This window comes from Plectrocnemia conspersa, unplaced genomic scaffold, assembly GCF_051122295.1.
Source record: "Plectrocnemia conspersa isolate PC_06_02 unplaced genomic scaffold, ASM5112229v1 ptg000003l, whole genome shotgun sequence".
Taxonomy (NCBI): Eukaryota; Metazoa; Arthropoda; class Insecta; order Trichoptera; family Polycentropodidae; genus Plectrocnemia; species Plectrocnemia conspersa.
In genome coordinates this window covers 18,740,769-18,764,558 of record NW_028277167.1, presented here as the reverse complement: position 1 = coordinate 18,764,558, position 23,790 = coordinate 18,740,769, and the positions used below count along the sequence as shown (strand labels likewise).

The 23,790-nt window shown below is 31.7% G+C and overlaps 1 protein-coding gene across 1 annotated transcript; it reads left to right on the top strand.

Moving 5' to 3' along the window:
- The first annotated feature begins 370 nt into the window (after nucleotides 1–370).
- On the top strand, nucleotides 371–1,760 carry LOC148236865 (uncharacterized). The gene is made up of 2 exons (XM_088182352.1): nucleotides 371–1,087; nucleotides 1,160–1,760. The coding sequence occupies exons 1-2, from the start codon at nucleotides 495–497 to the stop codon at nucleotides 1,686–1,688; spliced, it is 1,122 nt and encodes a 373-aa protein (XP_088038478.1). The 5' UTR covers nucleotides 371–494; the 3' UTR covers nucleotides 1,689–1,760.
- The last annotated feature ends 22,030 nt before the right edge of the window (nucleotides 1,761–23,790 follow it).

Sequence of the window (23,790 nt, the reverse complement as noted above, 5' to 3'; positions counted from 1 at the left end):
AAGGGTTATAACGTTATATGCATTACACTCAGCTGCGACACTACAAGACCAAAGTGCACAGTGCATACCAAAATTCAGTTCTGAAACGCAAGAAATTAAGAACACCTACAATTTCAAAACATTTGTACATATAAAACAAGGACTTAATGTTTGAAATAAATCTATGAAGGTATACTAATTACTTTTATTGTTACAACAGTTTAAATACGGCCGTAAAATTTATGCAATGAATATATGTATATCATGAAACGTGCTATATATTTATTTGCCGTTGTGCGTCTTAAGATCTTTAAGTTTGTCTTAAATATCGAGTTACTTTCTTGGACACCTTAAGTAACAGCATGGTTGAACCAAATTGGACGATTCCGCTTTGTGCCTTCGCGGTGTACGGACGCACCTCGTGCTCTGTGCGTAGACCGCGCTGCTGTACACACTCGGACCTGCCAGCTGCGCCGCTGAACAATTTTGCTCACTGCCTACCAAACAACAGCGCCATGAAAAAGGCGCAGACGCGTAAGCGTTCTGTGGGGACGATTAAGGCGTTCCTTAACCCCAGTCAAGATTCGGAATGGCAACTTCCGAAAAAAACTGCCAGACCATCCACTGAGTCCAGGAGCCCCGGACCAACCCCGAGCCAAAACAGGTTCGAAAAGCTTCCCGAGGTATTAGGAAGCAAATCAAGCAGAGTTCCGCCTGTGATTATGGAGGTCACGGGCTCACATCTTCAAACGACGGACCTTATTAAATCCGTCACCAAATCCAGCAACTTCACGTTGCGTTACACTGGAAAAGGCAACGTGTCCGTCCAGTGTTCTTCGCTCGAGCAACGAGCCTTACTAATGGAAGGATTGAGGGGGCATCGCCCATTTCATACCTTCACCACTGACGAGGACAAGACAGTAAAGTCTGTCCTGAAAGGACTACCAGAAGTTCCAACTCAAGACATAGCTGCTGACCTCCAAAGGCAAGGACTCAATGTCGTCAAAGTGACGACAATGAAGACAAAGACGGAGGTACTAGGAGGTTCTCGCCTCTACCTGGTTCAGTTCTCTTCGGATACCAAGACAGCTGCAATCAAAAACATCCGGTACGTTTGTTTCGCCAAGGCCATTCTGGAAAGGTATAAGCGTAACAATGGACATTTAACCCAATGTTTCAGATGTCAGCTTTATGGACACGCAGCCAAAAACTGCCACCGAACCCCACGATGCGTCAAATGTACCGGCAGCCACGCAACCGCTGACTGCTCGAAAACGGATCGTGAGACACCAGCGAAATGCATCGGATGCGAAGGAGATCATCCGGCCAACTTCAAGGACTGCCCTCGCAGGAAGGAGTATCTTGTCCAGACTCAGAGGAGACATCAAAGGCCAGCTACCGTCGCGGCTGTCGCCCCGGCTGCACCTGGCCCGACATTTAACTTAGTTCAGGAGCATTTTCCCGCACTCCGACCATCCCAACCGGCTAAGAACTTCTCAGCTGCGGCCGCTAATCTCAAACAGGCTCAAAGATCACAACCAGAGCCGACAGCAGCACCAAACACCGGCGCAGAGGATGCCCCCATGTCGTCCTCGGATCTACGGAAGATGCTCCTCGTACTTCAGGAGATTCGGGTCAAAGCTGGCAAGTGTGCGAGCAAAATGGAGATAGCCATCATGATGGTAGAGTACCTTGATGTCCTCTTCTAAGAAGAAATTGAATTTGCTAACGTGGAATTCACGTGGAATTCGACACAAAACTGGCGAGCTGGAGCTATTGATCAGTGAGTATAAAATTGACATTATCATAGTTACCGAGACGTATCTTAAACCTCACGTTAAAATATCTTTGCCGAACTTTGTTTGCCTCCGGAGAGACCGACTCTCAAGGCCAGGTGGCGGGGTTGCGATTTTTATTAAAAAATCTATAAAACACGCGCGTATAAATCCCGACGTAATTAACTTAGAATCTGTCGCGATCCAAATCAATAATAATAATAAAATCATCACAATTGCTGCCGCATACAACTCACCCGGAGACGAATTGTTGCAGAGTGATCTAGATGCTGTGCTTGGACTTGGAAGCTCTGTTATATTAAGCGGAGATTTCAACGCCAGGCACTCGCACTGGAATTGTTCTAGTACCAATCGATCCGGTACCATGCTCTTTAACTACTTGCACGATACTGACACGGATATTCACTTTCCAAATTCACACACACACTATCCTTTTAATAACATGTCTCCATCAACTCTTGATTTCGCATTAGTCAAAGGTTTTACGCCAATTTCGGGGATGCACTGCATCCAAGCTCTATCTTCGGATCATCTTCCTGTGTTTTTTGCTCTGGAAGGCGATGTTGAGGTCATCCCTGAAATATTTTTTGACTACGGAAGAGCTGACTGGAAAGGTTTTAGAAGTTTCATTGAATGTCGTCTACACGGCGCTCCACAGATATACACTTTACAAAACACCAGGCAAATTGACGATGATATTAATTTTTTTACAAATTTAATCGAGCAGGGTAAACTATCATTTATACCGACGCGTAAAAATATACCAAATAAAGTAAAATTAACTCCAGAAATTATCGAATATATAAAAATCAAAAACAGAATTAAAAAGCAATGGCAAAAAAATAGATCACCCCAGCTTAAAACTTTATTAAATAAATTAACCAGTGATATCCGCGTAAAAATCCAAATAATTAAAAATGATTCATGGTCGCGTAAACTGAAAAAACTAAATCCAGCAGATAACTCATTATGGAAAATCACTAAATCAATTAAAAATAAATATTCAGACATTCCGCCGTTAAAAAATGGAGACGACATAGTAACCTCGAACATACAAAAAACTGAGGTATTAGCTAATGCATTCTCTACATCCTATGTGCTAACGCAAAATTATACGCATCTAAAAACCCAGAGTAAAGTTGATCGTTCAATTCAAAGACTTGATAAAACTAGAATAGATAAGAAAACTATTAACGAAATTACCCCGTTCGAAATTTATAACATTGCAAAATCACTTAAAAATAATAAAGCTCCGGGAATTGACCGATTAGATAACATCTTAATAAAAAACTTTCCATTTAAATGCTTTCATTTCCTAACTAACATATTTAACTTTTGCTTATCTATTGGGTATTTTCCAGGTATTTGGAAAGTTGCAAAAATAATTCCGATAAAAAAACCCGGTAAAGCTGATAGCATCCCATTAAATTACCGACCGATTAGCTTACTACCGTCCCTAAGTAAATTATTTGAAAAGATTATCTTATCACGTTTAAAAGAGTGTCTAAATAGTAAAATCATTGACGAACAATTTGGCTTCCGCGAAGGACACTCAACAACGCATCAACTTAATAGACTCACGGAGCACATTTCTGCGAATTTTAACAGGAAAAAAAGCACAGGATTTTTAATGTTAGACGTAGAGAAGGCATTTGATACTGTGTGGCATGAAGGGCTAGTATACAAACTAGATAGGTACAAAACCCCACACTATCTGATACAAATTATCCGATCATACCTCCAAGATCGAAGCTATGTCGTCTCCTTAAATAACGATAATTCGACACCGCGTAAAATACCAGCCGGGGTTCCTCAGGGGAGCATACTTGGGCCGTATCTTTATATAATATATACAAACGATATTCCAATTTTAAAAAACACCAGTCTCTCTATTTACGCGGACGATACGGCCGTTTTAACTAGTTCATATGGTCTTAAACCAATAGCAACAAAACTACAAAAATCTTTGCATAACTTAAATAAACATTTAAAAAAGTGGAAAATAAAAATAAACGACGATAAAACTGAGGCAATCATTTTTACGATGCGCCGGCAACCGTTGCCTCCGCCTTTAAAAACCGAGCAGGGCAAAAACATTGAATGGAAAACGAGTGTTAGGTATCTGGGTCTTCACTTAGATTCTAAATTAAAATATACAAAGCATATAAAAGAAGTACGGTCTAAAGGGCTTGCCGCCATTTCAGCTCTGAGACCCATTTTTAACAGAAAAAGCGCGTTGACGATTAAAAACAAAATTTTATTATATAAACAATTAATACGACCGATATTAACATACGCTTGCCCAGTGTGGAGTAATACGTGTAAAAATAATTTTAATAAGTTACAAGTAATTCAAAATAAAGCTGTAAAAATAATTTATAACACCCCATATTATACTAATTTAAAGAAACTCCACACTCGATATTCTATACCTACAATTAAAAATCACATTATTAATAATACGATAAATTATTACAAAAATATCTCGCGTGAACATAATAATAAATTAATTGCAAAAATTGGTAACTATGACAAAGTCACACTAAATTTCAAGTATAAACATAAAATGCCTAAGCACATAATGCTTTGATAGCAAATCTGTAACCACGACTTCAATAGCCCCAGTTCGTAAGTGTTATTTTTAATTATGTATCTTATATTTTATTTATTTTATTTTCTTTTTCTTATTGTATAAAGGTTTTAGTATTTTCTCCTTAAATTTTACTTATTAAATATTGCATATTGTTGCCTCTATTTTTATTTAAACTATTGTAATTTCGCTTGTAAACATGATAATGGCTAAAAGCCAGAAACATGTAATTTATAACTTGTATAAAACTAAATTATTTTTGAAATAAACATTTAAAAAAAAAAAAAAACCAAATTGGACGATAGAAGTGAACGAAACTGATCAAGATGCATGTTTGAGCTGAAATCTTATATATCCCAAATCAAATGCATAATAAAATGTTAATGGAAATAAAATTGTATGCCTCCATTACAGTTTATATAGATACTTTTCTTGAAACTCGTGCAGTAATTACCATTACCAAGGATAATGATCCGTAATAATAAGGATGAACTAGACCAGTGGTCGGCAAACTTATTGGCCGAAGAGCCAAATATGTACACTACAACGATTCAAAATAGTTCTAAGAGCCAAATCTGTTTTTTAATTTAGTAAACCTTTATTATAATTTTAGATCTTCATTAAATTACGGGTACACTGAATAAAACTTGATTTCACACTTAATAAAGATTTATTCGTCGATAAACTATGATATGAAAGTAAGGTATCCATAAATTTAAACCATGACAATGACTGACAAACACTTAATGCGAACAATGTCCTTGCATCTCCTTGGAAAGTTTCAGTAAGTCAAGTTTATATGTTGTTGTTTTTAATTTCAGGCATGATTCCAAGTTCTCGTCAATAAAACGACTTCTCAGTTTACTCTTGATAAAGTTCATGCTTAAAAAGGATTGTTCGCATGAATATGTAGAACCAAAAAGGGAAAGAACAGCAAACGCAAGTTTTTTCAGCTGATCGTAAGAGTCAGGAATACTATTCCAGACGTTGAAAATGATCATGTCTTCATTCTCCAGGTCTTTCAAAGCAGACCACTTGTGTTGTGAACTAAGATCACATTCGTTCTTCTCCAATATTTTCAAATCAATACAAAGACGTTGAAATTTGGAGCTCCATATTTCCTTGTTTTTTAAATCCTGCAATTGTATTTCAAAGTAACCAATGTTAATGCCAAAAGAGAAAATTTCAATTTCAATGTAGCATTAAGAGGATTTTTGACGAATGCTAAGGTCGCTTTGCTGTTTTTAAACTCCTGAAACTTGCTGAGAAATGCTTCCCTCATATTTAAGATTGTTGTTTTTAAATGCTCTTTGTTAATAGAGGAATTATTTTCTTGGCGATGCTTCAGCAGGCTAGGAAAGTGAAACAATTTCCCTTTCAAAATCTTGAGCAAAAAGGGATAATTTGTTTTCGAATGAAATGACTTCTTCTAACATCGAAAAAATTGTGTTTCCTTTCCCTTGTAGTTTACGGTTAAGCTGATTTAGATGAGACGTAACGTCTATCATGAAATGAAAGTTTTGGATCCACTGTAAGTTATGGATAGTGAACACCCTTTTCAAGGATAAATTTCTGGCAATATCCCTATTGAAACGTTCATATATTTTAATAAACGTTCAATATCCCTATTGAACGTTTTAAAACGCGAAACGTTTTAAAACGTTCCCTCTTGATAACCATCGAACCTTGTTATGAAGCAGAAGATCAGCGTACTCACTCTCCATTTCAACTAAAAATTCTTTGAATTGACGATGATTCAGAGCTTTAGCTACAATGGAGTTAATGGTCGTGATCATTAATCCCAACTTTACTAATTTCTTCCGGAAATGTCTGCGCATAAAGCGTTTCTTGGTGAATAATGCAATGATAAACCAATATCTCGCGATTAATTTTTATTTCAAAATGACAACAAGCCCTTTTCTGACGCCGGTCATACTTTTGGCCCCGTCTGTAGCCGCCAAATACGCAGATTGACAGCTGCCATACTACTACGCTGCGCTGCGCCCCTGCCGGATGAAAGAGGTACTACGTCAACGCTCACGCACACATTCAACGTTGCATGGAAAGGACACTCTACCAGAATTGGCGCCCGGGACCGTGGATATTTGTGCCAGAGCCGCACTCAAGGAGCCAAAGAGCCGCATGCGGCTCCGGAGCCGCACTTTGCCGACCCCTGAACTAGACAATAGAATGTAAACGACGGGACCACACGTCCAGAAAAAAAGGATTTTACATGAAAATCACAGAATTCTTACCTGATTCTTTGTTGCGAAACGGACACAAAAACAATATATCACTCAAATGCAAAAAGCCCTGTGAAGCGACAATATTCCTATTGCACTATTCGACCTCGGAAGAATGTCCATTAAACAAATATCACTTTCTAAAGGCATATACTTATTTCATTGATTAAAGAAACGAGCTCAAGAATTGGCTGGATGCTCGCTGCATGGTTGTGATTCATTAACGATCTTTCCAATCCTTTATACTTAAGGCTAGTCTCCATTAAGGATAGATCAAACACGTCCCGAGAGCAGAAACGACTTGAGGCCAAAGAGGGCCTCCACCATATAAGCACAGCAGCAGAAAGGAACCAACCTCCACTACACTATCACGGCCACAATTACAAGATCTCTGAAGACGATCCACTGCACATAATCTCTCCGCCAGCTTCTTCACCACCACTCGGAGAATAACGATGCTCACCATAGTTTGCTGCAATATATGCAATATTAACTAAAAAATGATGACCAGTTTCCAACGACGTCTTACTGACTGCAAAGTCACACCCCTTAGGGTTAAAAAACTTAAAAAAATCAACATCCTTACAATTTCTTAATTTGTTGATCAATTTTAGTGATTTAAAATCACTAAAATTTATCAAATTCGAGGTAGATACGTTCAAGTAAATATCCCGTAAATCAGTGCATATAAAACAATTTTTAATAAAACGAATGCATAGTATTCACGTTAATTTTTTATCGCTTCCTTAAATTATAAAGTAAACAAGCAAAATTTTTAACGACACGCATGCACTCCAAAAATCAATTTAGGCATACTGCATGGGCCGTGGCAGAGGTTCTAGATGTAAGTCAATAAATCATGCGTTTGGTGTGAAACGAAATTTGGTTGATTTGGAGCATTTAAAAAAATGTTTTTTCTTTTTATCCGCCTAATTAAACAAATATCACATTAATCGTTTTTTACAGCATGGTGTCACTATTTGTATACCATTTTTTTTTTGCCAAAATAATTTATTTAAAAAGCACTTTATAAGCCTTTCATTATTTAATTAATAAACCCAAAATATTATTTAATACTATACAGAATGGGCCAAGTCTCGAAAGGGCTACAATATTCAATATTTTCATTAAAAATCAATTATTTGTTACAGATTTTTATAAAAAAAGATTTTGATGATTGACAATGGATATGTACTCGATTGCACAGCGAATGCAAATAGTAAAATTTTATTATCAAAATCACCAATCCATAATTTTAATTCATCGTGCATATCGTCGCCTTTTCGATGCGAATAAATAATTAAGCGTTTGATTAGTCGTTTTGAAACCAAGGGTTCAGTTAGCGACCTTCCACGTATTGTAAGACCTAAAACTTAGTATAGTTAATTTTAGAACATTTATTCACAACTGTCGAATTGAGTTCCAACGACAGTTTAGAACAGCATATAATTTTACTAGCATCTATCAGTTAAATTATATTTTCATAACATAGTTGCGGGGCGACCCATTACCGGGTATGACTAAAATATAGTGAATACAGTTTTACTAATATTGACCAGTAAAATTAAAAATAAGTTGTTCAATACATTTTAACTAGTCTAGTATGTGTAATTATTTGTAAACTAATGAAAACATAACTTTTCTAAAAAATACACATGAGATCGTGAAAATATTTTCAATCTTATATCTCTGGAATTATTAATTATAGTATACAACAAATATTTAAAATGCTTATTTGTTAGAACCACCTGTTGACCTTTAGATTAATTAAAACGCAATTACTTGTAAAATAATATGTTTATTGTTAAATATTTTAAACCCTAAGACTTACAGTAGAAATATAAATTATGATATTTTGAATAATTTATTGTGATAGTTAGGATGGTATTTATTAAGACTTCCCCAGCTTTGTTTTGAAGAAACAAATTTAAGTGATAGCTCATTTCACTGCCATAATAAAAGTATTCGTTGGCCATACACTGACTCAAAAAGCTCCCTATTTCGGTCCCAGGCAGAATTCATTACGTATCTTTTGGAATCTCCATGCCAAAGTGTTATTGAATATTCATCATTCCGCTCAAATTAATTTCCCGGCCGTCGATGGCGCTCCAGGTAAATGCAAATTTGTCATAATTGTATTGCCGTGTGGGGTCGAGTTGACCCCACCGCTGAAACGCAGGCCCCCAGTAAAAAGATATTCGTATTTTTTATGTATTTTCTTTTTTGGCAAAGTTCTCGGCGGCCATATATTAATTTATCAAGTTGACGCCCCGACGAAGATGTTATTAATGTTACAGTAGGCCTATCATAAATTTCCATAATTTAACCTAAAAGCTGAGGATATGCATATTTAATGCGAATCACGACGAAATGAAAAATTACAGTGTGTTTGATTTTTTCGAAACTGAAATTAAAACATATAACGTAATTGTTTATTCTAAAAAATATAAAAAAATTGTTGTTTATCTTTATATGTTTATATATATATTGAGTAGCGTATTTTTTTATAAGTAAAAAGTAAATTATGCTAGGAGAATCAAACACAAACGTGATTTTAGCTATGGACTATGTAAGCGGATTATGATATTTCATCTATATAGCATATATAATTTATAATTTTAATTGCTGTCAATAACACACATTTTTACACGCTGAAATATTGTGACTCTCAAAAATGTTTTTAGGTATAAACTTTGATTAAATGTTAATTTAAGAAAAAAAATAAAAATTGTTTAATAAAGCAATTTAATTGCATGTGCTATGAAAATCTTACATAGTTAAAATAGCGAGTAGTCTTAAAAATATCATCATATTTAAAACAGTAACAACATGGCTGTATAATTTATGCAATAGATATATGTTACGATGAGGATACGTGCGGTTAGTCATGTCAAAGATCGATCTTCGATATTTAATTAACTGTTTTCTGAAACTTTTAAGTTGTTGCTATCGATTCGGTGCTAGCTTAACTTGATTCAGATTAAGCTCTCACATATTCTCAGAAAGAGCGATAGTCCAAGTAATAGTTCAGTTGTGGCGATTTGTTGTTTAATGCAATCAGGTAAATAAAATGAGTTCAATGTATCTACTATTTCTTGATTACTTAGAAAATTTAAATTATGAAGCGTAGAACTGGAAAATTTGTTTTTATTTTAAATATCACTTATTTAACTTTATAACTATCTTTCACGAAACGCTTCTAATATAGGTAACGATAGAATTATACTTTACTTGTTGAAAATTAACTGACTTATACCTCGGAATTATTTTCTGAATGTATGTTAGTAAAAATACATAGCTCTTGATATTTTATTAATTAAAAATAAATTCAAATAAAAAAATTAAAATTTTTTTAATGAACTTTTTAGGAACTTATTTAATACATAAACATCTTTTAATCCCATTACAACAATACCTAAAACCTCTCCATTTATTTTTTTATAAATATTTATAATGAATAAAACCATTATTTACATTATATAAGCTTCCTGTATACTATCCTATTCATGCTTAGATGAAACTCTACATATATTTGTCTTTTTTATTCAAACGCAAATCTAAGATAAAATTTAATGTATTTCAAACGATTTTTCGATTAATAGTTAAATATATACTGTAACAAGTATAGTATGTGCATTCTTTCTGTACTGCATTCCGATTTATTCATGTATGGTTGTACCAATTAAGGTTAAAACCGACGACCGGTTATAGCGCCTAGAAGGATGCCAACTAATTAAAGCTGAAACGTATTACATCATAATCTTGAACATCACTCAAATATGAATAGCTATATTAACATGATTAACGTGAAACTTTACAATTTTACTTATTCTCTGTTCTTACAAATCAAATGGGTGTCTTTGGAAAGTTTAGTTTTTCTTTAAAAATTACCTATATAATGACTTTCTATAACTAACATATGCACTATATTCTAAAATAAAAGAAAATGTATAACGTATTGAATATTTTCTTATGTCATTTTTTTTTAGAATAATAAATTTGCTACATAATATTTATTATATTTAATGCCACTCAAAGAGTATCTGTAATACCAACAACATTTTTTTGTTATTTATATGAGCACTAAAGATCAAACGAAAATATAAAAGACGCTTAACGCAAATATTTTTTATATGTAAATAAAAAAAAACAGAATATCATTTTTAATTTATAAGTTCACACTATGTTTTATTAAAAAAATAATAACTAATTTTTCATATATGTAATGTTTATATATAATATGTAGTAGACCTAACATATTATTAAAACTTAATACTCTCAACACAAGCATTTCGTAATAATCATTTACGTTAATACAGTATTAATTAAGGAAAATATATTATTTCCACTACATTTACCGGCACCACGCGGCGTTATATAACATTATTATAATGCTTAGCCCGTATATTAATATATTATAGATTTTAATTTGCTAATATAAAGAAGTATCTATTAATATAACTTCAAATTTAAATTGTTTAGATAGCGCGTAATATGTAATTTAAGCATAATCCATGAAAAGTATCTCTAAGTAATATTTTTATTAGCTTGTTTATAAAATTATTATAAACAAGCTAATAAAACTATTACTTAGAGATACCTTTTTTTATTGAATACTTAGACTTTTAATTGTTTGCGTGTCTTTTTCCAGCACGTTTTTGTCGTTGTGCTCTTTTTATTACGTGCTTTTGACAACATGGTTTTGTCGGGCCGCCAATCAGATTGTTTTTTCGCTTGCGAAAGATAATGTCTAATGTCGTCAACATACAGCGTATCTTTCCATAAATTACGTAAAATAATTTTTATTTTTCAATACTGCATATCCTCGTCACTGTTTCTTTTTATCTTTCAAAGGAATAGCGCAGTGAGCACCCGGATAGAATGCTATATTAAATTCTTGTATGCTATCTGATGCGGCAGTTGAACCGGCTGCAATTACTTTTATAGGGCATATAAAACCAACAACCCATGTGCCGCTTCATCAGGGTGCAAACCGTGTAAAAAGGAAACAAAGGGATTTGCTTCTCTTTTTCATACTTAATTATGTAATATTCACAATAATTATACTAATTTTATTTTATGCATAACTTCGATATTTGCAAAAAATAATTTATTTTATTGTGTTCGAATACTTTTTGATATACAGTTAAATTGTTTTATTTGAAATTGGATTTTTTTACACATTAAATGGTACTTAATATAAACTTTTGACTAACTGAAATATATATTTTTGCATATTCTTTTTAAATATATTTAAAATGAAATAAATTAATATATAAAAATGTTGTTGATTAAAATTTAAAACAATTTTATAGATTAATGTGAGAATATTAGAAAAAATTATATATGTTTATAAATGTTGTTCAATAGCAATACATGTCAGTTTAATTTTATTTTTTTTTAATATCAACAACTTTTTTTATTAGAATGCAATATGTTTATTTGTATAAGAAGCAATCCTTATAATAAATATTTCCTTCTTTCTCCTTTCTCACAGCAACTAGCCACTCAGAGAAAACTTTTCTAACTTGTTTATAAAAATATCCCTAACACACGTTGTTAATAAAAAATACGTACTATTTATCCTATAATATTATTAGCTCTAAAATAATTCATAACTGGATGTTATGAAAATGAAAATATTACATGTCTTATTTAAAATTTTTAATAACAAAACTTTTCTAGTCTAATTACTATTGTATTTGAATTTTTATTTAAAGTACTTAGTAGAGTCTCCAATTACTCGAACCATCAACTACTCGAGTATCGAGTATCGAATATTAAAATACTCGAGTACTCGAGTACTTTCGAGTATTTACCAAATGTACCAAAATAGCTATTATTCAAATTCGTGCACATATAAATAAATAAATAAAATACTTAGTATGTTAATTTTTACAATTATTTTAACTTCACGAACATACTTTTTAAAAACAATAATGCAAAAAGTGTCTAGATTTAATATTACTGCTAACCTTTGGTTTTATTATTCCCGTTATGGAAAAAACCCTTTCCGTTGCTGTTGATGTTGGTCTTATTGTCATTAACGCGTTGGATAAAGCTTCTAATTTATATCTTTTCGCTTTTTATAGATATAAAATTTTTTGAACTCTCTTTTTATGTTCTCTTCTTTCATTCCCTTCTCTGCTTTTCTCTTATTTCCTTCGACTATTGACAAAATAGTATTTTATATTTCTTCTTGAATAGATTTTTTTTCTTAACAATATACAATATTCTACTCCTTCTGATTAATGCGAAGAATTTAAATCTATATCTTTCGAAGATGTATTTTGGTGAATCCCTTTCATTCTAGAGCTAAACGTTTCGCAAAGAACTGACTTTACTTTAAATGCCTTTAAAACACACAATTGTTTTGATTTATATTTTAAGCTAAGGGATCAGTATAAACAATTGACAACACTTTACGCTACAACTGCATAGTCATAAAACCTAAAAAAAATTTTTGTTGATATTTCATATTGTTCATTGCCATAAATTAGATAAGTCGGGACTGTCGAACAGAAAACACAAAAGAAATTTCTCCGCCGTACCCACTAACATAGCCGACGACCGGAACTATGCAACTATGGAACTATGAAAAAATTATACATGATAGTAACCGCTCTAACTCGAGATTTTGGGCATAAACGCCAAATTAAAGCAAGACGTTAACCTTTACCGGACCGAGTTAAAGTTATTTTTGTTTCTGAAATATTTCAAAATTTTTTAATTTCGAGTATTAATCGAGTAATTTTCAAAATACTCGATTATCAAGTACTTGAAAAATAGACAAAAATACTCGAGTATCGAGTACTCGATTACTCGAATTGGAGACTCTAGTACTTAGGTCATATGTAGTAATCAAGTGCAATGATATAATATAAAATGTATATGCATAATCAACTGTGAAATTATAATATTACATATTTTAAAAATAAAATACTAACGTTTTCATTTATATTATTATATATAATAATTCCAAAGCTCTTAAATAAAAAAATAAAATTTTATTGACCATTTTTATTAGCTAATAAATTTATTAACAACCACGATAGAGCAGTGTTATAATTACAAGACTAATACCTACCACTCATGTGAACCATTGTCTGGGAGATCGATATTATTGCTTATTAAATAGTTATAGTTTTGATATAACATCACAGATAAGATTTTTAAAACTTTTTTAAATCTTTATGATGATTAATTGGGATGGAGTTACGTCGGAAATATATTGTTTGTAAAATACACAGATCACTTATAATTTGTATGTAAAAAATCTAATTTAGTCGCTACTAATTGAAATAAGAAAATATAGTCATTCGGTCTGATGAATCCAATTTAAAGGAAATTTTATACTAAAATTGGTTAGTATAAAAAAAAATTAAAAACTTATTTTCTTCAAAAATTTCTAAAGCAATTATTTTTTTAAATATTCTTGTTTTTTTAACTATTTTATGTGACTCCTGGTGTATTACATGTGCATTGAAGAGTCAGAGAAGAATATCTAGCGTAGTACGCAAAGCCAAATATAGTGGCGGAAGCATTATGGTCTGTGGCTGCATTGCAGCAGCAGGGGTAGAAAACCTGTACACTTGCTAGGGTAGTATAAATAGTAATATTTATATTTCAGTATTTAGAATCCACTTTAATAAATTTCTACTTGAAAATATTTTTAATCACAGACCACGCTTCCATCTGATTCCAGTAAGAAAACGCTACGTCCCATACTTCGCTATAAAGCAGGGGTTTGCTTGCGTCAAAAGGTTTAACGCTTTTAGAATGGCCTACACAGTCACCAAAATTTATAGCCAAATTAAAAAAAAGGATGCCCAATACAATTGCAAATCCAAAATTGCGCTGCGAGAAAAGTTGCAGATGTAATGGAGAAAATTGTCTCCGTCCACGTGAAAGTCATTAGTTGATAGTATTCAATAAGGGTTATAGCTGTAATTAAACCTAAGGATTTTAGGATATATAACATTTATTGGGGTACCGCATTTTTATGGCCAAGCCTGTATATGAATATTGAAATATATATAATATAAGATTTTTAAATCTCAATGGTCATATTTTCAAGATCCTTTATTGCAAAGTGCTTTTTCTCATTCTGCCGACATTCAAACATTACACGGCTTCTTGTCTCTTAAGAGGACAAGCGAAACGTGTAAAGCTTTAAAAACCCTGTGGTATGTTTTGAGTAGTTTTGATATTATGACATTATTTTATTTGCTACTGTCTACGAGTTTCTCAAGAAGAGCCTCTTGACAAAGACTCTCATAAGAGTAGGCGGAAAAACATACACTTGGAAAATTACTTGCGCTTCATAGATTTCACAGTGAAATATCCTATGCGATCTATTAAACATCTTTATGTGTGGTTATATCTTAAGTTATTAATGTAAAAATAATTATTTATATTTAAATGCATACTAATCACGCTATTTAAATATTTCACAAGAAAGTCTTTTCAGGTAATGTTTATATTGTAAACATAAAATGTTCATTATATCCGCACCAAAGCAAATATAAATGTATAACATATTAAACATCATCCCTTCAAGGGATGTTCTTATGTTTATTAAATTATTCAAAACACATAATACTTAATGTACGTATACGCAAGACGCTCGAACCTTTTTTGAGAAACTTTTTCTATCTTACGTGCTAACTCAGCGTTTCAGGGCCCAATGTATATGTGCTAAAAATATTTCATATTTTTTTTATGAATGATTCGACTTGTTTGTCGCAGTTACTCGACAAAGGCTTCTTAAAAATTAAATCTAATTTTACGTGCCACTAGTTACGAAGTCACAATTCGTAATTAAATGGACACACAGAAATGTATATTTTGATGAAACTTCGTGTATTGTTAATCGTTTTCTATTATATACTAATAATTATACGATGAGATATATCGTCGGTGGTGTTTGTTCTGCAATATTATTTTAACAAAACTTTTTCACGGCCCTAGAATAAATACAAAGTCAAACGGATATGTTTGCGAACGTGACGGCGGATTTGCTCCCTTTGCGTCACACAAGTTATAATTTAATTAGGCAATATTTTATAACTCGTAGTACGTGCTTGAAATACAATAATTATTGTCCGGTGCTCGTTCTGAACACAGGCTGTCGATAACGCGGACGGATGTTGCATCGACATCACGTGATTAATCGGATAACGATAAGTGTGTCAAAACGTCGAACGGGAGAACGGATATTTTGGTTTAGTCCATGCTGCGAGATTTTTCCGTAAATAAACTAACCATACATTGATTGTTACTCTGTTTAATTTGCAAAATCAAAATAGTTTTAAAAGTTTTATTTGAACCACAGTGTGGGTTGTAAAAAATTTGGATATTTGAAAATATATGTAAATAGAGTCAAGTATGATTAAATATATTAGACTATCATTTTGTATTTGAAATTGCCCAGGATTTGTGATTTTGGGTAGCCAGTAGTTTGATCAGGTTCAGAAGTTTCATTCCATTACTGATGCTTGGGCCGACTTCCTACCTGGGTTGTTGCTAGTGACATTGACAAGTGTGGCCCTTTTTTACTTTCTCGTATACAAACGATCTAGCTTATATTACTGTCGGAATTCACAATATATTTTCAATACACACAAAATTACTTTTTAATAGTGAGCTTGGGCTTTAAGGTAGGTTTTGCTACTTACCTTTGAATTATCCCTGTATTGTACTATTATTAACATTGTTCAAACTTTTATTTATTTTGGAATATCCGATTTTTTGTTTGAGATAACATTTATTTAAACTCGAAATAATCCGTTAAATAAATAATATCATCTTAGACAACCGTTTCGTTTATTTTTATGATATTTACATTAAAAAAACATACATATTTAAATCACGCGTATTCTTCTTAATATTTATTTTAAGGGCGAATTTAAATATAAATAAAATTGCCTCAAATATATTCTTTTGTATACTAATCCCCGAAATTATACATTACAAACAAATCGTAAATTAGCAGCAATATTAAATGTTTAAAATACAATATTACAATTGAAATGCTTTTACACAAATATCAAAGCAATATTTTTACATTATATATTTATTCAGGCCGCCGTAAATAAGTTTTTTGTATATTTTTAACATAAATTATCAGCCATGCTGATAATATTATAATCAATACTTTTTATGCGATGAGGTGTTTAAATGTAAAACACCCCATCACATAAAAAAACAACATCGAAACGATCAACCCCTGTTTTCTTCGTTTCGTCGAAATAACATCCGCACGCAAGCGCCGCATTATTGCGAATTTGTATATTAATTAGCGGCGCCGTTTTATTAACCCTTTCGCTGCGGAAACCTGCGAATTTAAATCACGCCTTAATGGCCGCCCGCTCTCACTAATAAGAGGAAACATCGGATCGCCGCGAAACGCTGCAACGGCCCAGTTATTTCGCCCGTTATCCAACTGAAATAAAAATATATACATACATATATAACTACAGGGTTTACTATGAGTATATAACATTTTTTTAAATTATTAACTTGAAAATATAAAAATTTTATAGTAAAAATCGCGGTGTAAGAGAAAAGCATAAAAATTCTTAAAGCTAACGTTTATTGTTCTAACGCACACAAAATATCAAAATAAAATAATGAATTTGTGATTTCGCTTTTAAATGGCGGTAAATCAAACTTATTAAATACATCTACAATTTAATTTATCTCAATGATTCCTTGAAAAGATTTCAATCATTGATTCTCTAACAAACGAAGAAATGCAAGTCCTTTTTCGTTTGTAATAGTTGTGTCGCTTCCACGGTGACAGTACCTTAATAAATCAATACAAAATTCAAATAGTAAACTACTTATTACCCGCCTTGTATATATATACATGTATATATTTGTAGTATTCCGACTGAGTTTCGTTGTGCGCGTGTGTGTTTTTGGCCGCTTCGACCATTGTCTCTTTCAGAATGAGGTTCATTACGAACGAAAGTGCGGACAAAAGGTCGACGTTTGTTTGTAATACAGTCGCGTGAAAACAAATTACTGATACTTTTCGGATGTACACGGTGTTCAGAAAACAAAAGACGAATTCGTGCGCGACCGGATCGCGGGTGAAAAAGAAACGAGTCCCAACAGGACGTCTGCGGACTTCAATTTGCGACCTATTCTTCGACCTTTTCAGGATAATGACAGTAATAAGGTGGCAGGGGTAAAGTAGATATTGGGGGGGTGAAAGATTAAAGAAATTATTTTCGTTCATGCTTTCTGTTTAGACATGATAACGCAAACGGTGAGACAATACGAGACTCTTCAGTGTTGAGTCTTGAGTTTGTGATTTTCTAAGAAGACCTACAATGTATGTTATTTATTTCTAATATATACTTAGATATTTCTCAGAAGGCCTATAAATTAAAGCACAATAAACCACCTCATAGTATTTGAAAATTCGCAAATTTCAATAAAAAGTTTTAAATTTCTTAATAAAAATAAAATAAAACAACAAAAATATTAAGTAATTTAGGAAGTGACTTATATAAATCTCTAAAACAGCCCTCAGTAATTCAGGAAAAATATATTTTCCTAAAATAAAAAAATTAGGTGAACGCACATTTATTTTGATATATCATAATATAAATTTAAATTAACTTAATTCATAACCAATTTTCGCAGCAAAATCGACTTAATATTAACAGCTTAACGACCGAGGACTCACCCACGAGTCCTGAGAGAAGCTTTTGCAGCGGCCGAGGACTCGCCCATGCGTCCTGCGTCACGCGTCTTTTTTTATTAAAAATACACTATGATACAATACAGTTTACCCCTATATTATAATGCGAGATGGTAGTATACTATATCTACCTAATATAAAATATAAAATAAATTATATTTTACTTTAATTTTTCGTAAAAAGAGTCGTTTTATCCCACTGCGTCGCAATGCAACGAGTCGTCGCCTATTTTAGTTTGTTATATTCTAATATTTTTGGGCTAGTGTGTTGTTTGGTAACGGTTCTCCAAGCCGCTCCCACTTACAGTGACCATATATTTTGCATTATGGAATATTATATTTTTATTTATTGTTGCTGTTATTAATAAGTGATAATTTATAGTAAAAGTTAATTAATAATAATAAAAACAGTAAATTGCGTATTTACAAAAATAGTTAAATAATCATTAAGGAAATTTTTGAAATTTGACAACGTTGATTAGTGCACAATTTTTTTTGAACACCACATTAGCTTAAAAATGTGATAATTAAATTAATAACATGTATGTTTAAATGCTTCTAAAATTTTTTGTATAAACGATTTATAAAAAATATCCATTTATAATATATAATAATTTGCACTCACTAAATTTTTTGGCGTCGTAAAAACATTTGTCATTATGAAGAAAATGAACTGGATGAGTGCAAATTTGTCACACGCGGTCTATGTTCACGTACACTTGAATTAGAATTACTTTCGCACACATCACTATGTTCACAATTTTATGGGGGGCGTTGGACAACGCGTCTTCAAAATTTTCTAAAAAGGTTTAATTTTTTTCGTCCATTTTGCCGTGATTGAAAATAAATTTTTTTAAATCAAAATCACAATCACAAAAGATCACAGAGAGAAGAGCAATTTTCGCGATACGTTTCGACCGATAGTTTAGAAGACACTAAATATTCGATTATAAAATGCATTTTTTTATCTGTGTGGAATTCCCGAATTTGGGAATTCCACAATAAAAAAAGTGTCAAAAGTGTCAGTAATAGATGAATTCTTAAAAGGTATTCACAAGGTAAGCTGATAAGACGGGACAGGTAGTGGCGACTTACCCTTTTAGAATAGCATTGATTGTAATTTATAGTAAATATTTAATATTATATTTGTAAACAAGTTTTTTTTCGTTATATCACTTAATTATGCGGCCCTATTTAGAAACACTCGTTAAATGACGTAATTACAATATATTTATTCAAAAAATCATAAGGAAGCTAAAAATTAAATTTCGATAAAATATATTATTTGGCTTACAAGTTATAGGGAATTTACTAAAAAATGTAATTTTTTGCTATTATTCCGCGAAATCTCCCGACCACTAAGGAAAGTTCGGCAAAAAACACCGGGCGTTAAGCTGGTAAAAAATATAGTGCTTAGATGTGTTATAAGATTAAGAATAATAAATTAACAATAACGTTAGATAAAATCGTAAACTATTTTTTTTAATAATAATTTCTTAAATAAAATATTATCATAATATTTTTGTGAATTGCTAAACACCTTGTAGTGTATGCGAATATTGTGGGCTGATCTAACTTGTGTTTCATGTAAATAACCAATACAAAATTAAGTAGAAAATATCTTTCCTAAGATTAGAGCCAATCTATCTATCGCAAGTGCAGGTAGTAAATTGTCAATAATGAACCTTTTAGGAATGGGTGTTGGCCTTCGCTCAAAGCATACAATATAATTAGAAAGAAACTGTTCTGAGAATTTATGTTTGGTTTTTTGTTTATATCACCTATATAATACCAAATTATTATTATGGAAGGAATGAAAATGATGTATATAAAATATATTGAAAGCATACATGTTACTTTTAATTTATTTAAGTGCAATAAGCAAAATATTTTTAGTGAAGTGTACCGTAAATTCATTTCGTGAGCATGGGCATACAAATGGTCAGACATGGTGGCCCAGAAATAACAAATCAAAATTTTTATTTTTAAATTTAAAAAGTGATAAAAAATCAGGTAATTAATACTAATCTATTGAAGAGTCTCACTTACTTTGTATTTGTAAGATGTTTGCCAATGATATAAATTTGTTTTTTAAACTATTATTTCAAACAAATCGGACCCACAGGTTTAGAAACACTGGATTAATGACGTACTTGACATGTATTTATGCGAAAAATCATAAGGAAGCTACATAATAAATTTGAATACAATATCTTAATTAGTTTACAAGTTATAGGGAATTTACTGAAAAACATAATTGTTTGCCATTTTTCCATGAGATCGCCCGGCCACCAAGCAAAGTTCGGCAAATAAATACCGGTCGTTAAGCTGTTAATATAATAAAAAATATGCTAAAAATAGAAATAAAATAGTTTGATCTATCTAGTACAGACATTGTTTGAAAACTTTACCTAAAAATAAGTTTAAAATCAGCATAATTATGAATGCTTCTATCTTTCAGAATAATTCTTACTATTGGAATAAACTAAACCCTCATTCTTTATTATTTTAAATTAATAAATACTCTATTTACCATGTCTTATATTGGATATACATCTATTTTCCTAGCTTAAACTTTCGATATTTGCACACAAATGTAATTTCACTGTGTGTAAATATAATGCAGTTCTTTTATTTCGCAGGTTTTTCTTCTGAGAAATAAATTGAGTTCACGTCTTAATAAAATTCTGCACTGGCCTTGTCGCGATTCAAAATCGAAATATCAAACCGGTGCGACTAGGATTGGTTTGTGTATTAATATCATTACAGACCCGAAACTAATAAATTCATATATTCAAATTCAACTCTGACACTCAAACTTGAACCCTTGCCCGAAAATTCTCAGAGACGAATTTAATTTATGGTCTTTCTAATACTTTTGAGCAATTCAATCAAAACGCCAGGCTAATTTATTCTAAACGTTTCTCTTTCTCCTGAACACTCGATGAAAGTTATAATATTATATTATAAGATGTGTGTTGGTGCGTTTATGAATTGTGCCCATAAATTTTGCAAGTGGATTAGTTTGAAATTCACTACTGACGTTAATTGTTTTCATAAAATAAATTTGACGCTTGAGTATGATTCATGATCTCGTAAATTAAAGACAGATAAACCATTACGGCGTAAAAAACGACGTATTTGTAATTAAAAATATTGTTCTCGTAAATGAATGATGGTCAACGTTTTTAACATTTTTATTAAGCACCATAAATATATCATCGATATACTTGATATATGTATATTACACAGAGTGCCTGAAAAAAAACGAAACAAAATTTAAATAATTATATTTTTTAATCTTAAATAGCTGCAGCATCATAAATTATACTTTATTCATTCATGATTAATATTTTAATATTTAATTATCCTAATAAAAGGCATTAAACTCTTCTTCAAAACTGTTTCAGCAAATTAATCTTAATATCACTGCTTAAGATTGTCATTGTAAATTAAAAGCAATTAAATAGACTGTGCAGTTTCAAATACTAATTACTTTTTTGTATCAAATGTAATAAAATTTACTGAAAAGGAACTAAATTATGAGCTTTTTTAAAACCAAATATAAAAACATTTTCTAAAAAAATCAATAAATATTTTATTTGCTAGCAGAATATTTTATCAAATAACAACATCTATGTTACGTGTGGTTAATAAAACCAAATAAATCAAATCATTTTTTTATGCTCATATCATATGAACCGTTTATATGGTAGAAAAAAATATTACATACAATATACTATAGGGTTAGGCAATATTGTTAAATAATTGCAATGACATAGTACTGCTATAAAGATACTACACACTAGCCTTATAATTCATAATATTTATTGCACAAACATTTTATTGCTTTTGACGTGGATTTTTGACTTCTGAAAAGGGATGATTGTTTTTTGCGCTCTCTTATTAGTCTATGTTTGATTATCACTCGTAATATTGTTATAAAATGTCTTAATATAAACGCTTGATAATCGAGCGTTTTCACCGTGAACCGTGATGTTCTCTAAAACTAGGTACTAATATTTTTATTGTAAATATTGTAATTCATTGTACTACTATTTTATATTGAAATAAAAAACATTTAAAAAAATGGCAACATTGATTAGCAAAAAAAAACACGACTAATTGTTAGATAAATATTATGAGCTGATATTTTTAATAATTTTTAATGCCTAAATAAAATATTTTGCATAAAAAATGATTTTAGAAAATATGTCGCAACGGTGGCTAACTTTTGAATTTATTTTTAGCATAGAAAGGGTTAACTCGTGCCTATTATTATTTACTTAAGAAATTATATTACGATGTTAAAAAATATATAAAATGCCATTTTTGTCATGAGGCCCGGAATCATTGTTTTCCCAGGGCCTGGGTTCGTTCTCGGCGGCCCTGTTTCGCACGATACATTTATAAAAAGAGCTTGCAATAAACAATATATTTTGGTTTGGTTAAATTGCCTATGTAAATATATTTTTTGTATTATATTTTTTATGACACTAATATTGTTGTTCGTGAAATTCATTGACCTTAACTTTACATATTGATTTTATTTATTTATTATATTAATTTCTTACGAAATTTTAGCTTTAAAAAGTATATTCATATTTTTGTCCATTGTGTTTAATAATTAAAATAATAATAAAATAATATAAATTTATGAAAATAATATCTTTCCCAAACCTTTGTGCCAAACAGCATTTGTCAGTCTCTTATTTTTATTCTCACAATCAAAATTATTATACCGGTATCAACAGTGATAATGTAGCGAACATATATAATAATATAACTCGGCATTAATAAAACTTAAACAACGGCAATAAAAGTTTATAGCCATATTCCCCGGTTTCGACGTCGCCGGTCCTTCGGTGGCTTATTACCCGTGTCCGCCACTGTGCCACGATTTAAAGCGAATTTAATAACGCCCCTTTTTATTGTGATGCAAATGGGGGCCGGCTGCAGACATTTTATAGCCCGCCGATGGACGAAGGAGCTTTTAACCTAATGGACGAATAAACAAGTCGCCCAAGCCGCAAGATTCCAAACGACCAAATCGATCGACGTCGACTTTGAACAATGCTAATTCTGACCCTATATCCACATTCTGTGTTTGTGTGTGTGTGAGTGTTTTCACGTTGACCGCTTTCGACTTTTAGTCAAAAGGCTTAACCGCACTTTTGTCGGTCCGTATGAGAATCGCAATTAAATTAGACCAAAAATTAATTAAACGCCCTTCAATATACATACGTGTACATACATATAGGGCTTGAGTTTTAAATATATTATATTGTATATGAAAGGCTAGACGGATACTTAAGATTTTGAGGGTTGCAAAATAAACGTGTATTTCTAAGTAATAATTGCTGCCATAATTAATTTTAAAATAGGGCCAACTCTTCGTGTGCGTTTATCGTTGTACAGATATTTATTTTTATTATATCAGGCAATCCCGAAATAAATTATGTTTTTAACA